The sequence below is a fragment of the Vombatus ursinus genome, unplaced genomic scaffold (assembly GCF_900497805.2).
Source record: "Vombatus ursinus unplaced genomic scaffold, bare-nosed wombat genome assembly UNPS02014163.1, whole genome shotgun sequence".
NCBI classification, from domain to species: Eukaryota; Metazoa; Chordata; class Mammalia; order Diprotodontia; family Vombatidae; genus Vombatus; species Vombatus ursinus.
The window spans coordinates 698061-714288 of record NW_020953941.1 but is presented as its reverse complement, the minus strand read 5'-3'; the positions used below and the strand labels follow the sequence as shown (position 1 = coordinate 714288).

Genomic DNA, 16228 nt, shown 5'->3' with positions numbered 1-16228 from the left:
GAAGCAGAACTACAAAGGGCCCCAGGTGGATAAACACACTACAACATCCATCTGAAGGGGGCTGAAGAAATTGAAAGGAAAGGAAAAGCAGGCAACCTAGAGTTGCTGTAGAATTCCAGCCTTGCTGTTTCCAGCCCAATACCAGGCAAGCTGCCAGAACCCTACAGCCTGCAATTGGCAACATCAGAGGTCCCAGCACAGAAAACCGGTGACCAAAACCTAGGCTCCCAACAGAAGAAGCCTGGGTCAGTGTCCTCTGCTCCCCAGCAAAAGAGCTCAATCTCTTTAATGGCCAGGGAATAATCAAACAACATGAGCAAGAAGAAACGTACCATAGATTCATATTATGAGAACAGGGAAGATCAAGGCAGAGATTTTGAAGAAGACAACATTTGTCAACAAACCCACATCTGGAACCTCAGAAGGGAATATGAACTGGTCTGAAGCCCAAAAAGCCTTCTTAGAAAAGCCGAGAAAGGATTTTAAAAGTCAATTTCTTATTCTAACAAAGGAATATTTCTGTATTTTATTTCCTTTTCCACAACTTGGGAAATTTTTATTTCTTCTTACCATTAATCCATTTTATTTAAAGTGACAGTTTTACAGGCATCTAAGTGGGCAAAATAGTTTCTGCTAATTGTTTAATTTCTTTTTCATTTGTAGTGCATTCCCATTTTCATTTTTGATTTAGGTAGTATGATTTTATTTTTTTTCTTAAATCAAATTCACCAACAATTTGTTCTTTTTTCTAATTGTTTTAATTCTCTGTATAATTCATTGATTGGTTCTTTCTCTCTTTCATTAACATACAGATTTATAGATATAATTTTTTTTTTCTCCAAGTGCAGCTTTGGCTGAATCCCACAAATTATAGAATGTTGTCTCATTGTTTTCATTACCTTACATGTGATTTTGATTATTTCTATCATTCATTGTTTAACTCCCTCACTCTTTAGATGTAGATTATTTAATTTCCAATTAACTTTTAACATATGCTTTCATAATATTTTATTGAATTTTCATTGCTTTATGTTCCAAAAAGTTTGAATTTAATATTTCTGCTTTTCTACAATTTTGGTGATGGTTTTATGCCATAATAGATGGTCAATTTTTGTGAATACATCATGAACAGGTGAGAAAAAGTTATTATTCCTATTCTGATTCGATTTTCTCCAGAAGTTTAACATATCTAAGTTTTCTAAGATGGTGTTCATCTCCTTAACTTTTTTCTTATTTATTTTAATGTGAAAACAACTACAACAAAGCCTCAAGGAAAAAAAAATCAAATTGGACACAAGCAGAACAAGAATTAAAGAAAAAAACATGAGTGGTAGAGGCAACATTAAGGGAAAAAAGTAATAAAAATTTTGAAACAGAGTTAACAGCTTGGTTAAAAAAAGCCTCAAAAATATTGAAGAAAATAACTCCTTATAAATTAGCTTAATGGTAGAAGAAGTAAAAAAAATTATTGTAAAAAAAGAACTTCTTAAAAGGTAGAATAGGGGAAATGGAAAAATAGTTACTATAGCTCACTAAAGAAAATAATTTCTTAAAAAATTATAGTCAAGAAGTGGAAAATAATGAGTCCATGAGACATCAAGAAAAAATAAAACCAAGTCAAAGGAATGAAAAAAAATTAAAAATGTGAATTATATCATTGGAAAAATGTGACCTATAAAACAGAACAAAGAGAGATAATTTAAGTGTTATTGGACTGACTGATATCCAAGATGAAAAAAAAGGAGCCTAGACATCATATTTCAACACATTATGATGGAAAACTGCCTTGTATCTTAGATCCAGTAGATAAAATTGAAATTGAAAGAATCCACTGGTCACTACCTGAAAGATGTCCCAAAATAAAGTCTCACAGGAAAATGAAAGTCAAATTTCAGAGTATTCAGATCATAGAAGAAGCCAGAAAGAAACAATTCATATACTATGGAGAAGCAAGCAAGGTCATTCAATATTTAACAAGTTTCACCTTAAAAAAGCAGAGGAGTTGAATTACGATAAGTGGAAAATGGATTGGAATAAAGAAATGTTTAAGTGAGAAGTCTTGACAAAAAAGGGATTACAGTATTTGAGGCAAGTGACATTAAATAACTTGCTATGGCCCCACAGCTAAAATGGATCACTGGTTGAATCTAAACTAGTTCTTTATGACTCAAAGTTGAAGATGTCATCCACAATTTAATCAAAGGATTGCGTGTGTGTGTGTGTGTGTGTGTGTGTGTGTGTGTGTAATGAAAGGTAAGTTTATAGAAGTATATTATTGAGAGAATGAGATGGAAAACCTCCAAGTGGCTTCATTATAAAAGAAGTTCATGTACTGTATCATACGTCTTCCAAAATTTTCTGTCAAGCAGGCTTGAATGAAGATCAGCATATTCAAATATGGAAAAATGCAAAGTGAATTGAAGAAGTGAATTATGGTAGTGGAGTTATGGGAGGTAAAATGTTGATTATTGAAATTAGCAAGGGAGATTCTAATTCTTAGATTGAATTTCACTCAATTTGATACTGTATCTCTTTCTTTCTCAAACCACAGTTTTTTCATCTAGATTCACATTTTTTTCTATCCTGCATTCAAAAGACAACAAATTTAGAGGTCTAAAAGGCCCGAGGGGGCAGCGAGGTGGCCCAGTCGATAGAGCACCGGCACTGGAATCAGAGGGACCTGAGTTCAAATCTGGCTTCAGACACATAGTACTTCCTAGCTGTGTGACTCTGGACAAGTCACTTAGCCCCAATTGCCCCACTAAAAAAAAAAAGAAGTCCTTTTTTAAATGCCCGAGGCAGAAGTGGGGAACCTCCAGCTTCAAGGCCACATGTGACCCTCTAGGTCCTCAAGTGTGGCCCTTTGACTGAATCCAGACTTCACAGAACAAATCCCTTTAGGAAAAGATTTATTCTGTAAACCTTGGACTACATCAAAAATTCATACCCAAGGATTTGGAAGGCCACATGAGGCCATGAGGCTATGAGGCCCCATGTTCTCCACCCCTGCCCTTGAGGTTCTATAGTCCAAATCATTGATTTCATTGTTGACAAAACAAATGTACAGAAAAATCATTTTTTACATAACTCATACAAGAAATTAAAAGGAAAGATGGGATTTGATATCCAGCATTCTCTCCATTATGCCACAAAACTTCCTCTCTTTCATAACTTTATTACCTTTTATTCACTTTGAGACAAAATAAAGTCCTCATATTAACATTTTTTACTATTTGAAATAATGATAAAACCAAAGTAAATGTCATATTTTAAATTTATCATGTTAAAATGAATAACATTTTCAAAGGCATAAAATAAAATACATTGAATTGCAAGGTAAATGAAAATTCTATTGAAATATAGTCATCAAAATATTGTTAAAAATCCATGGATCCAAGGTTAAAAACTGTTGAATAAGGTCTTTATTATTAACATATATCAATTTTTTTCTTCCAGTTTGCCCCGAACATCCTTGAAAAAATAGAAAAAAAAATATACTTGAACACATTATTTGTCACCTGAAGTCACTCGGGTGCTCCATAGCTTCTTCATGGCATTTTTTACTTCTGCATTCCTTAGGGTATAGATCAAAGGATTGAGGAAGGGAGTTATAATGGTATAGAAGACAGACACCAACTTATCAAGAGGGAATGTGGTTGGGGGTCGTGTGTAGATGAATATGCAGGGACCAAAGAATATTATGACAACAATGATATGAGAGCTGCAGGTGGAGAGGGCTTTACGCTTCCCCTCTGCACTATGATTTCTCAGGGAGTGCAGTATAATTGTGTAGGACATCATCAGCAAAACAAAGCTTACTGAGCATATGGCTCCGCTATTGGAAACTACTAAGAGGTTTGGTACATATGTGTCCATGCATCCAAGCCTCAACAAAGGTAGTACATCACAGAAATAGTGGTCAATCACATTGGGACCACAGAAGGGCACACTCAAGATGAGGATTATCTGGGCAATAGAATGCAGAAGTGACACTACCCATGCCAATAGAATCAGGATCCCACACACCCTCTGGTTCATGATAATTGAATAGTGTAGAGGTTTACAGATGGCCACAAAGCGATCATAGGCCATTAAAACAAGGACTAATATCTCCATGCAACCAAAGAAATGCATAGCAAATAGTTGGATCATGCACTCATCAAAGGAAATGGTATTCTTGTGAGAGAGGTTGTCCACAATCAGTTTGGGAGCTGTGGTGGTAGAAAAACAAGAATCTGCTATGGATAAGTAGGTTAAGAAAAAGTACATAGGAGAACCAAGTGTGGGACTAGTCTTGATTGTCACAACAATTAATAGGTTCCCCAACACAGTGGCAGTGTAGAACACCAAGAAAATGGCAAATACAATTTTCTGTTTCTCTAAGTCCTGAGTCAGTCCAAGCAGAATGAATTCAGTTACATTGTTTCTCATCTCTAGGACTCAAGTGGGAAGGACACAGGTGAAAACTAGTTAATATGACAAAGGAATAAAGAAGAATTAATAGAGCAGAATTTGAGAGATCTCCATCAAAGAAACACTGCTTGATTCTTGTTTGAGGTAAGCTTCTATTAGTCCTATTTTCAGTCTTAGATAGGAAAGCTTTAAATGCGAAGTACCCCCATAATCTGCTCCAATTCATCTAACATATTTCTTGCACATGGTATGTCTGTGTGAGAGAGAAATTGTTGTACTGTCCTCTGTGCAGACATATGTGTGTATGTATATATATATGTGTGTGTATATATGTATATATATATGTGTGTGTGTATATGTATATATGTGTGTGTGTGTATGTATATATATATGTGTGTGTATATATGTATATATATGTGTGTATATATATATATGGCAACATGTGTAAACTTACAGGAAAACATGGATAGAATAAGTGTGGGTGGGTTGAAATCAGTGCCATTGGATAGAATTATGAGTTCACAGATCCATTTGATAATTTTATTTTATTTTGCCATTTTACTCAGTGTGTGTGTGTGTGTGTGTGTGTGTGTGTGTGTGTGTTATCCAAAAACTCAGACTCTAACCATGCCTTGCTTCCCAGGGTTAACATCTTGGGGGATAATTACTGTAATCTCCCAACATACATACTAATCTGCTGGAAACAGTACAGACCTAGATTTTTCTTATTCAGTAATTACCTTCCTAGATTCTCAAATTTTGAAGGGAACTCATAAGATGTTTCTGTCTACTCTTGACTAAAAAGGAATACCTTTTATACCTTCCCTGATAAATAATCATCCAGCCTCTAATTGAATATAACTAATAAAGAAGAAAATGTCTTTGCATTTCTATTATATTTTATTAGAGTTCAAAGTTTTTAAAATTTTTTCCCTGATAGGTTTATATTTAATTATTAGTAATCTACAAAAATTGTCACTAGTTCTATACCATGAGGTCAAATATTAAAATTTCTGACCTCTCTCTGTCTTTTTTTTCCCTCTCTCTCTCATGTGACTGACCGCCGTACCAATACTTGATAATGACTCTTATATTCCCTATAAGCTTTCTATTTTCCATGGCATGATTTTCAAAACTTACCTTCCTGGTTCCCCCTCTCTGAATATGCTAGAGATCATCAATGTCCTTTTCTAAATGTTACCCAAACTTAGCACAGATCCATATGTGAATCAACAAGGAAAAAATTCATTGGAATCATCACCTCTCTAATTCTGAACACTAGGACACAAACACAGCCCAAGGTCCCACTAAAACGTTTAGTGATATGTCAGATCGTTGACTCCTGTTAAGCACATAGTTTAATATATCATGGATTAAGTTCCAGTGGAAAGATTAAAAGTTATCAAGGGTAATCACCTTATTTTGCAGAGAAGGGAATTAAAATTCAGGGAGGCAAATTCACTTGCCCAAAATCATCCAGACTAGATTTGGCCACTAGATCAGTTTCACATTTTTTTATTGTCTGGGTATATCTCTTTTATCATCTATTGGTGCTGATGAATGGTTCAAACAAAATATAGGACTTTATATTCACCCCTGTTAAATGATATGATGTCAAGACCAATGATGAAAGCCTGTCAAAGTTGATTTGCGTACTAACAGTCATCAATTTGTTAGCTATCTCATCCATTTACAAATATGATAAGTCTAACATCTATGCTTTTATCCAAGTCATTCATAAAAAGTTTTCAATGTGGAGAAATTATAATATTTGACATGTAACTAATGATTCAAAGGAACAATACATACATTGTTATATGACCCCATAAAATTGTGTGGCATACCTTTTCTAGGTTTGATTATTGTCATTTTATTGTTGAGTCAGGGAAAGTTAAAAGAGGTTACATGACTCATTGAAGGTCACAAATATAATGAATATCAGAGGAAAGAATGAAGGGATGCCATTTCCTCCTCACTCCACGCCAACTGCTCAATTGACCTCACTGTAATGCCTCTAGGGACTAGGACAGATTCTAGTTACTGCAATCAATGTACTCATTAACTATTGTTACTTGCATCCAATATTCCACATTTTCCCCCTTTTTTCATTTTAAAACAAGCAGATAATATTTGTGTTTCTCTTCTAATGGCCTTGCTTATCTTTGAAAATCTCATTTTTATTTCCCCAAAGGACAATGTCAAATATATATTTAATATTTCTTTCAATAATCCTTGGAATGAAAAGTTCTTAAAGAACACTGGCAATATCAATATGATTTTGAAAGAAAAGGGGAAAGGTAAGGAGAGGAAAGGGGAGGAAAAGGGAGGGCAGGAGAACAAAAGAGAAGAGAGGAGAGGAGATAAAGGGAGAACATAGACACAAACACACATCTATAGACATACATACAAACGTGACATACCTACACACATAAATATAATGATGTCTGTAGTGTCTAATTTATGGCATTTCCATGAGACTCAAATTAAATAATGCATTTAAATCACTTTGAAAAGTATGTTAATATTAATTTAAACTCTTTCCAGTCCAAACATTTCTGGAGGCAGGGGTAACAGCAACTGACAAGTAAGTTTACCAAATTGGGAACTGAAATAAGTGTGAGGAGAAGATTTTGGTCTAGAAAATTTTCCTCTTTACCTTATTACAAGATGACAGAACTCGAGTTTGAGTCACATGATCATAAATTAAGAATCAGAGAGTAATTTAGAGGTCACCTAATCCAAACCAGTCATTTTTTGAGTGAAAAAAAAAAGAAATAGTACAAATAAAGAAGACTTACAGGCTCAAGTTTACTCAAGTGGCCAAACTGAGATTCCAACTCACTTTGCCTAACACCAAGGTGAGCACTGTATCAGAACCGAAAATTCCAGCATGCCAACTACCCTTTAAATGATTCAGTTTTTTCTCCTGTAAATTAAAGAGAAAAAAGAAAATAAACATCCGTTAGGCACTGAAACTTTAAATTATTGTCTCATTTGATCCCCACAACAACCTTAGAAGTCAGTGCTATTCTTATTCCCATTTTGCACTTGTGCAAACTAAGGCAGATAGAGGATAAGTGATTTTGACAGGGACACACAGTAATTAAGTACGACAGGCTTCATTGGAACTTGAGTCTTTTTGACTTTAGGTTCATAACTCTCTCTACTGGGTCACCTAGCTAGGTACTAATCAAATAATCACATTTGCCCTTTAAATAGCACTTTAAGGAATGCCCAATTTTTTAATTACAAACTTTTATATAAAACCAACAACAAGATATAATTTCCAGGATTTAAGTGCTACAAGTGTTATACTTAGTTTACAAGGAAGTATAGGGAAGAACATGGTAGATATTTGATTTGCCCAGTATTACAAATACGTTTATAATATGAGCTTGGAACTCAGGATTTCTAAGATATAAAAGAAGTTCAGACTGTGAGCCACTACAATACATTTGCTTACTAATAGGATACTAAGAGGATGAAAACATTTTAGTTAACACTTTATAACCATAAGTCAGTATAATATATAGGAACCAATGTTACTGATCTGAAAATAATAGGGAATGTGAAAGGGAGTAAATACATGCTAAAAGTACACTTATTTAAATTCATGGTTGATGACCCAGAGAGGTATTTTTGAGAGCTATTATATGTTCAACAAACTACTAACAGTAAAAATGTTAACTAACATTTACATAGTGCTTTAAGGTTTTCAAAGTATTTTTTCATTTATTTCATTTCATGTCCTGAAAGTTAGGTACTATTATTAACACCATTTTACAGATAAAGAAACTGATGTTGGGAGAAGTTAAATGAGTTTCTGAGGGTCACATACCTGATCAATGTCTGAGGCTGGTTTTGAACTCGTCTTCTTGACTCCATGTCCAGTCCTCTGGCTACTTCAACAGATAATTACCCAACTACAAACAAATCTAAACCACTATGTTTGCACACAGTGCAAGTCCTGGCAGAAACTCTTCTCTTTTCAGGTTATATACATGCATACATATATATACACATGTATATGTGTGTACATATATATATATATATATATGTGTGTGTGTGTGTGTGTATTTAATTTTCAACTTTCTTTTCCTTCTCTTCCTTTCCTTTTCCTTCCCTTTCCTTTTTTTCTTTCTTTTTTTTCATTTGAGGCATTTCTCCCTCTCAACACATCATCTAACTTACATTCTCTTAAATGAAGAACAATGTTTTTTCAAGAAATTATGGATAAATACAATTAACAATACATGACGGGTAACAGGTACAATGTGATTCCCCCTCAGCTCTTAAAAGAAGACACATACATGATGCAATCAGTTATGGATTGTTACATTCTCAGATTGCTGCCTCAATGGTGTACCTGGTAATGTGGGAAAAAACAGAAGGATACTGTAAGAACTTCCTGGAGTCCCTGAAATCAGACCATTTCAGCACAATCCTACTCATAATATTAGTCTTACTTTCTATATTTTCTATATTCTCTCTTTCTCAGTCTCTGTCTGTTTCTCTCTCTGTCTCTGTCTCTCTCTGTCTATCTCTCTCTCTGTCTCTGTCTCTCTCTGTCTCTCTGCCTCTCTCTGTCATTTCATATAAAGAATGGCTATCTGAGTAGGAGGTGACTAGGGATGGCTTTGAAAATGAAGATAATGATTTTTTTAATTCAATAAACATTATTTCAAGAAGAAAAAAAATGCAGAAATAAATCATACCATTTGAGGGAAATATGAAGGACATGGTAACTGCTACCACTTATATGAGATAAGCATCTCATCAGAGGACCCCAAGTATATCCTTGCATTAAGCTGTTAGTGTATAAGTGTATTCTACCTATATCACACTGATATACACTACCTATTAGTGTATAAGTGTATTCTACCTATCACACTGACTTTCATACTCTATAGCCTGAGAAAATCAAGTCAATCCAATTGATTTATTGGCACCTATATTGGCACCTACAGACTTGTCAGTCAGATTCAGACCACTTTCTATTCAATCAAAGTTCTGTCCCATACAAAGACACCAATCTATGGGTTGTAGCATATCACAATAATTATTTAAAATATCACTAAAATTAAGGTTATTACAAATTGAATTTTGCAGGCCTTTAGTCCTTGATTCATCCCCACCTTCCTTCTCAATTTCTAAAGATAATTGGCCCTAATGTGAAAACATGGTGCTTCCAATCAATCATTTTTATGTAAACAATGATTTATTGAGTACTTATGAATGAAAGATAAACAAAATTGGAGAAAAGTCCTAGACTAGTCAACACAAGTTCCCCTGCCCAAGCACCACTTAATGGTTATTTTTTGGACCCTCCCAGCTCAGAATGAATGTAAATAATAACTCTTTCTCTTTTGGCTAGCAAACCTGAAGGTTATCCATTTCCAGATCGATCTGTTTGTTTTTTTGTTTTTTGTTTTTTGTTTTTTTGTTAAAAGGGCCATTCCTTGACTCACTTCTTAAAGAGGCCTATTCACTGAATGGGTGTTGCTTCACCCAAAGTGAGAACGTGAAAAGACCTTAGGTGAAAAGGGCCTGGGTCTCCCATTGCATTCTGAGCTATCTCCAATCATCTCGATGAATATCTGGCCAGTAGACCCAGATGGCTCTGGAGGAGAAAGTGAGGTTGGTGACCTTGCACAGCACTCCATCATTCAAAACAAAGTCAATTGCAAGTTATGTCATGCATGATCTCCCTGATGTCATGATTCTCTTCAAGAATGAAGGACAAACATAACAACAACCACCACCACCACCACCACAACAACAGCAAAAACAATACCAACAAAAATAACAAGAATTTTGAGGATAGGATTTTGATCTATCTGTATAATGGCTATATTTTATAGTTAGAAAGATACTGGAACAGTGAGGAAGTATGGGGATTCCTAGCTCCATGGCTAACTCATTGCCTTATACAGAGAGTTTTGTTTTTCCTTGAAGAATTTTTGACAAAATTTTTAATTTTTTTAATCTTAGTGTAAAATAGCCATAATTAGATGTGACCTACTTACCTTGCAAGACTCATGAGCAGCCAATGATGGGTGTAAAAGTAGAGAATGTTACCATATCTACACATGGAGTAGAAATTAAATGAATACAGGAAGAAATAATTATTACATCTAGTCAAACAGGTCAGAAATGTCAAAGAAGTCTCCAGTCACTGCTAGGCCTTTTCCCTTCCCTGGTCAAATAGCCATGATGCTCCTTGCTTTCATTTGGTGCGTAACTATCCTAAACCTCTTAGGCTGATATTAAAAGTCCCTCCAGAACATGAAGTCAGCCTATTCTTGCAACTGATACCCAATGCCTTGTCTTCAAATCATCATCTTATCCAGAGTGTTTGGAAAATGTTAAAATAAACATAGAGAGAATGATGGGGGCTGGGATATAGAGGAAATTATGGTGGTTGCTCTGTGGGTAGAGTGTTTGGCTTGGAGTCAGGAAGACATGATTTCAAAGTCCACTTGAGACAATTTTCAGCTGTGTGACTGTGATAAAGTCACTCAGTCTTAGCTTGTTTAATATTATAATACAGGTAATAATAGCAACTAACTCCCAGAGTTGTTTTGAAGATTAAGTAAAGTAACATGCAAATTACTCTACAACTTTTCAAGTACATTATAAATGCTATGTATTATTAAAAAAAAGAATAGTCATGAGAATGTGGTAATTGGATATTGATAAAGGACCTGAGTAAATGAACTCAGGAATAATTGGAGCGTCTTGGGGGATAAAGAAGAGTGAATCAGAATGAGAATGAAAAGAGAAATAGATCACAGGACAATATTCATTGCTTCATCACCTCCCCCTGTGGATTTGTTTTTTTGTTTGTTTCCTTTTCCCCTACAAAGGAAGATATGAGGGCTGATAGAATCATCCTATCAGGAATTCACAAATGAACACTAGGCCATCTTATCCAAATGCCTCATTTTACCTATGAGGAAAGTTAGGCATAGAAAAGCTAAGTGGATCTCCCAAGGCCATACAGGTGTCAGAGGTTAAGAGGTTGGACTGATCCTGTGGCCTATGACTCCAAATCCATTATTCTTTGAACAATACTACACTTTGGCTACCAGATAGTCTTTACCTCATAATTATATCCCATTTATTATTCCCACTTCCTTAAGGACTAAAACAAAGAAGGCCAAAGGAAGAATAAAAGCTCCAAAGCTTATAAAAATCACTGCAGCATCACACATCTTTCTCCATCTTTCTTAACTGGAACCTGAAGACCTCTTAATGTTTTCATAACTGAGCATTCTGAAGTTTTGGGGAGGTTTTTGCAAATGAACATTTACAGCCTGGGTTTCATTTTACTTGTTCCTTCTGGAAGATCCAGCATGCCATGAAGGGCAGTGGAGACAGTGAGTCTAGAAACAAGTATCCATAACTTGAGGTGGAAAATGTATCACAAAGGTCATACAACTTAAATTGACCTTGCTAGTTATAACCTTAAGAATGTCATTTGTCTTCAGATACAATCGATTCAATAAACATTTATTAAGGTCTCCTCATGTTCTAACACCATGCTAAGTACTGTCGCATCTGAATGAGCTTGTTCTCACATGAGCCAAAACTATTCTGCGGTTTAATGGTCGGAGATCTGCCTGTGGATTCTGTTTTGCTACCTGCTAGCACGATCCTAGAAAGCCAAGTCACTTAGTGCCTTACTTTCAGATGAAATTCTTTAAGATTATAAATTACAGACAAGTTGGTGGTCTGTACTGTACCAAATAATCTCCTCAAAAATATTCACTATTCCTGTAAGAGAAAATAGAAGAAAAAAGTTTAACCAAAATCCAAGACCACTGTTTTAACAAATGTGAAATTGATGATATTCCTTGGATTACCATCCCATTATGCTTCTTTCCTGATACTAGATGAGGTACTTACCTTGGACAGAAGAAATGGGATGTTCTTAAAATTTCATAAAGAAAAGAACATTTTTCCCTTTTCTGTTACGATAACGGTCAGAGCTCTACACTCTCTGACCTATACTCTGTTCCACAGTGAACACTTAAAGGACAAAGCCTTTCTTAATCACACAGATACTTATACAAATTGCATTAAAGTCAAGACACTGAGAGAACTAACACAGCCACCAGGGAAATAAGAGGCCATCCTCTATGGAATGGTTGGAGGCTTTAGCTCATTTGACTTTGGTCAGTGTAGGAACAAACTTCCCTCACCAATTAACCCCCATGCCAGGCATTTGCCGAATTAGCAAGTTAGTGAATTGTATAGTCAAAGTACTTTTTCTGCCCTCCATGAAAGTTACAAATAACTTCATTTATGACATCATTGCTGAGATAAATGTCTTGTTTACAAAATATCCTGAAAAGTCACTTTTGAATAACCCAAAGGTGTTCAGAGGTACATGTCATAGAACTTTATGCAATTTAATCAATGTTTAAAAATGTTTATTAGGGGCAGCTATGTGGCCCAGTGGATAGAGCTCTGGCCTTGGGAGTCAAGAGGCCCTGAGTTGAAATCCAACCTCAGACCCTTGACACTTACTAGCTGTGTGACCCTGGGCAAGTAATTTCAGCCAGATGACTTCACCAAAAAAAGCAAATAATAATAATAATAATAATAATAATAATAATAACTTTCCTTTACTTTACTGTGTTAACATGTAATTGTCTCCCTTCTATTTTATTCTGCAGGGGTTCATATAAATCATAATGAAATTCTTTGAAATGGTAATAGTTGTCATTTCTTGCAGTATAACAATACTCTATCATATTCATACACAGTAATTTGTTCCCTTATTCCCCAAGTGAAAAAATACCTACTATGTCTCAGTTTCATTGATATAACCGTGTTGGTATCAATACTTTAGTACATACAATTACCTTGAGATCATTCAGGAATTTGACTGGAAGTGATTTTACTGGTGTGTTATTAAGGATGAAAAATGTGGTTTGGAATTGCTCATACAATAAGACACACTGCTAGAGAGAGAAGTGAAAGTAGCTTTAATTAAGATTACAATACAGGTATAGAAAAGTTAGATTTACAACAACATACAATTAGTAATATGACTATAGTTAGGCTAAGAATACAAAGGATAGCAATAATATAAGAAAACATCACCAATTTGGGGAAGCACCAGCACCTGAAGTTCAAGCTGGGGATTCCCATGGTACACCTTCCAGGGTACCGTTTGGGAAATTCCCAGGCAAAGCAGCCTCTCCATGGGTCAGAATCTAAAGAGGGCTTTCCCAATTAGGATTTAAATAGGGTCTCTAACAAAGAAGGCACCATGCCAGAAGTGTCCATGATTCTAGTAGATGTTTTCACTCTGTCCAGCAACTGGCCAAGTTCCTGGAGCAAGCAAAGCATCTTAGAATATTAATTAACTTGATGTGTTACAATGAACTGGCCAGGTTCCCAGAACACAAATATAGGGTTTTTTTTGTAAATCTATGTTTTTATATATTTGATGCATATGAAATATTATTCAGTGAAAGGTTTTATCTCAGACACTTGAAAACAGTTTCCATATGTTTTACCAGATGACCAAAAGAATCCATCATATGCCTGCCTCTCTCTCTGTCTCTGTCTCTTTTTCTCTCTGTCTCCCTATCTTTCTGTGTTTCTGCCTCTGTCTCTCTGTCTCTGTCTATCTATCTCTGTCTCTCTTAACTTCTTACCAATTAATTTGAAAGACATTTATTTTCAGTGTCCCTTTAAAATAAATTGATTTAATTCACCCTTACTTTACTTCATTCCCCATCTAATCTAAAATCTAATTCATTATTAGATTATGAGACCAAATTATTTTGAATGAATGAACCTTTTCTTCATTCTTTCTGTGGCTTTCATACAGGACAAAAAATTCACATGACATTCCCATTCCAAATAACTATGCTCTCTTCCTAATCTGTCAGAGAAGCTAAGAAACGAAGAAAGATTAACAACAGAAACAAAAATAAAATTAAAATTCATCTCCTGTTTTGAGTCTCAGAAGGGGGTAGTGATGAGGTCTAGAGCTTTAGGAGTGCTGGAACCCCGAGATCATGACGTGGGCCCAGCGTGAATGAATTCAACCCAAATCTTCTTCCAGCCAGAGAAAAAGCTTATTAGAGATAAATCATATAGGCCAGACTCTTAAGGAATCTGAACATTAGTAACGCCCATAGGGACAAGCAGGCATGAGAGAGTCTCAGCTTTTGAATTGAGCCAGGGTGGATCTTATACACACTAAAGTAACTTTGGGTGGCCAGAGGAGGGGGGAGGGTTGGGAAAAGGGTCCAGGTGAGAATTGCCATTGGAAGGTCTGAGAGATTGAATAGACAATGGAAATAGATAATGAAGGGAACTGGAAGGAAGAAGTATGAAAGGCATCTGAATAAGATCAAAAGGTAGGGCTAGGGCTTTCAAAGGGAGATAAGGGAAGTTGGTAAGGAACCAGAGACCAGAGTAAAAAAGTTTAAGGGTTTTCTGGGGCCATAGACAAATGGGAGCCAAATTTCCTTTAGTGAAAGGGGCAAAGGTCTCAGCTTCTGAAACTGAATGATGGGCCCATACCACATCATTCCCCCCTCAAACAAATGGGACCCAAATTCTTTTGGGGCAAGGCACGAAGGTCTCAGCTTCTGAAAGTGCTTCCTGCTGGTAAAGGTCGTAGAGCTATCCCTGCCTTTCTGGGTCCTGTTCCAAAGTGTCAGACTTCAGAAATCGGCTGATGCCAGGTTCAGTGGTCTAGAGATTGGTAAACAGACTGAACAGTCATCTGGAAACTGATGGCTTCAACCTTAGAAGAAAAGAATCTGGCGAGAATATTTAATAAATATGGACCAAACAAACAGAAGAGAAATATAATCAGTAAGGGAAAAAGAATAATGACCAATATAAAAAGAAGCCAGGACTCCCATGAAAAAGATGATTTTGAAGTACTGAAGTTATTGTGAATTTCTTGCATGCAACAAGCCTTTTCCCAAATATGTTCAGTGAGAAGCTCTACCTTCCCAGAGTTGTTGATGTACATGCAAGAAGATGTGTTTGCTAAAGCACATACACCCCCACTGGAGGCAAGCCATAGTTTAGGGCTATTCTATTATCTAGAACTACTTTTGCTAAGGAATCTAGAGATTGCTGGATTTCCTGAAGTCTATAAGCTGGCTCATTTGCCAACTGGTGAACTGTCTCTGTAAGGTTAAAGAGAATATGTTCATGTTGTAGGTCATATCAGGGCATAAGATAGTGTGCTCCCTTTTTAAGAGACCAGAAGACATTTCCCCAAAATCCATGTTTTGCCCTTAAGTTAGAGACTGTGGGATGTGTGGCATTGAAAATATAGAATTGGGGTGCTAAATATCCAAGGGTGCACACCGCAAAGTCTTTGTAGGGTGTCAAACATTGGATGACCAAGACAGTAGTTCTGTGGTGTGCCATGTGTTGGCACATTGTTTCACCTTTTCCTCAAAATTCTTGTCACTAGTGGTGTCTGCACAGGTAGCGCAGGTCAAAATATTAGCAGAAACTCTAACATGCCCTCCCTCTACAGGGGTGTTAACTTGTCTAGTGGCCTTGGAGCTTGTCTCCCAAGTATGGGAATATTCCCCTGTGGAGAAGCAAGGTGGAGATACAGAAAGAGTAGCCCATAGAGAAGTGGCAAGCATAATTAAAGTGGCATAAACTTCTGAGAAAGTCATATTGGGGAGGGGGCCTTTGTGGAGATGAGAGTTGCCATGTGGGTGTGAGTGGTCTAACTGGTTTTCCAGTTTAACTAGGGAATTATCTTCCCACTTTCGGAGGCCAAGTGTAAATTTAGAGTCTTCCTCAATTAGAATGA

The 16228-nt window shown here is 36.0% G+C and overlaps 1 protein-coding gene across 1 annotated transcript; it reads right to left on the bottom strand.

The window, feature by feature from the left end:
- Positions 1–3507: 3507 nt before the first annotated feature.
- LOC114040990 (olfactory receptor 4C11-like) lies at positions 3508–4431 on the bottom strand. Its single transcript, XM_027859211.1, has one exon. It carries the CDS (start codon positions 4429–4431, stop codon positions 3508–3510), a length of 924 nt encoding a protein of 307 aa, XP_027715012.1.
- Between the last annotated feature and the right edge of the window lie 11797 nt (positions 4432–16228).

Excerpts from the sequence above, each read along its gene's own strand:
- LOC114040990 (XM_027859211.1), bottom strand. The coding sequence starts at position 4,431 with ATGAGAAACAATGTAACTGAATTCATTCTGCTTGGACTGACTCAGGAC.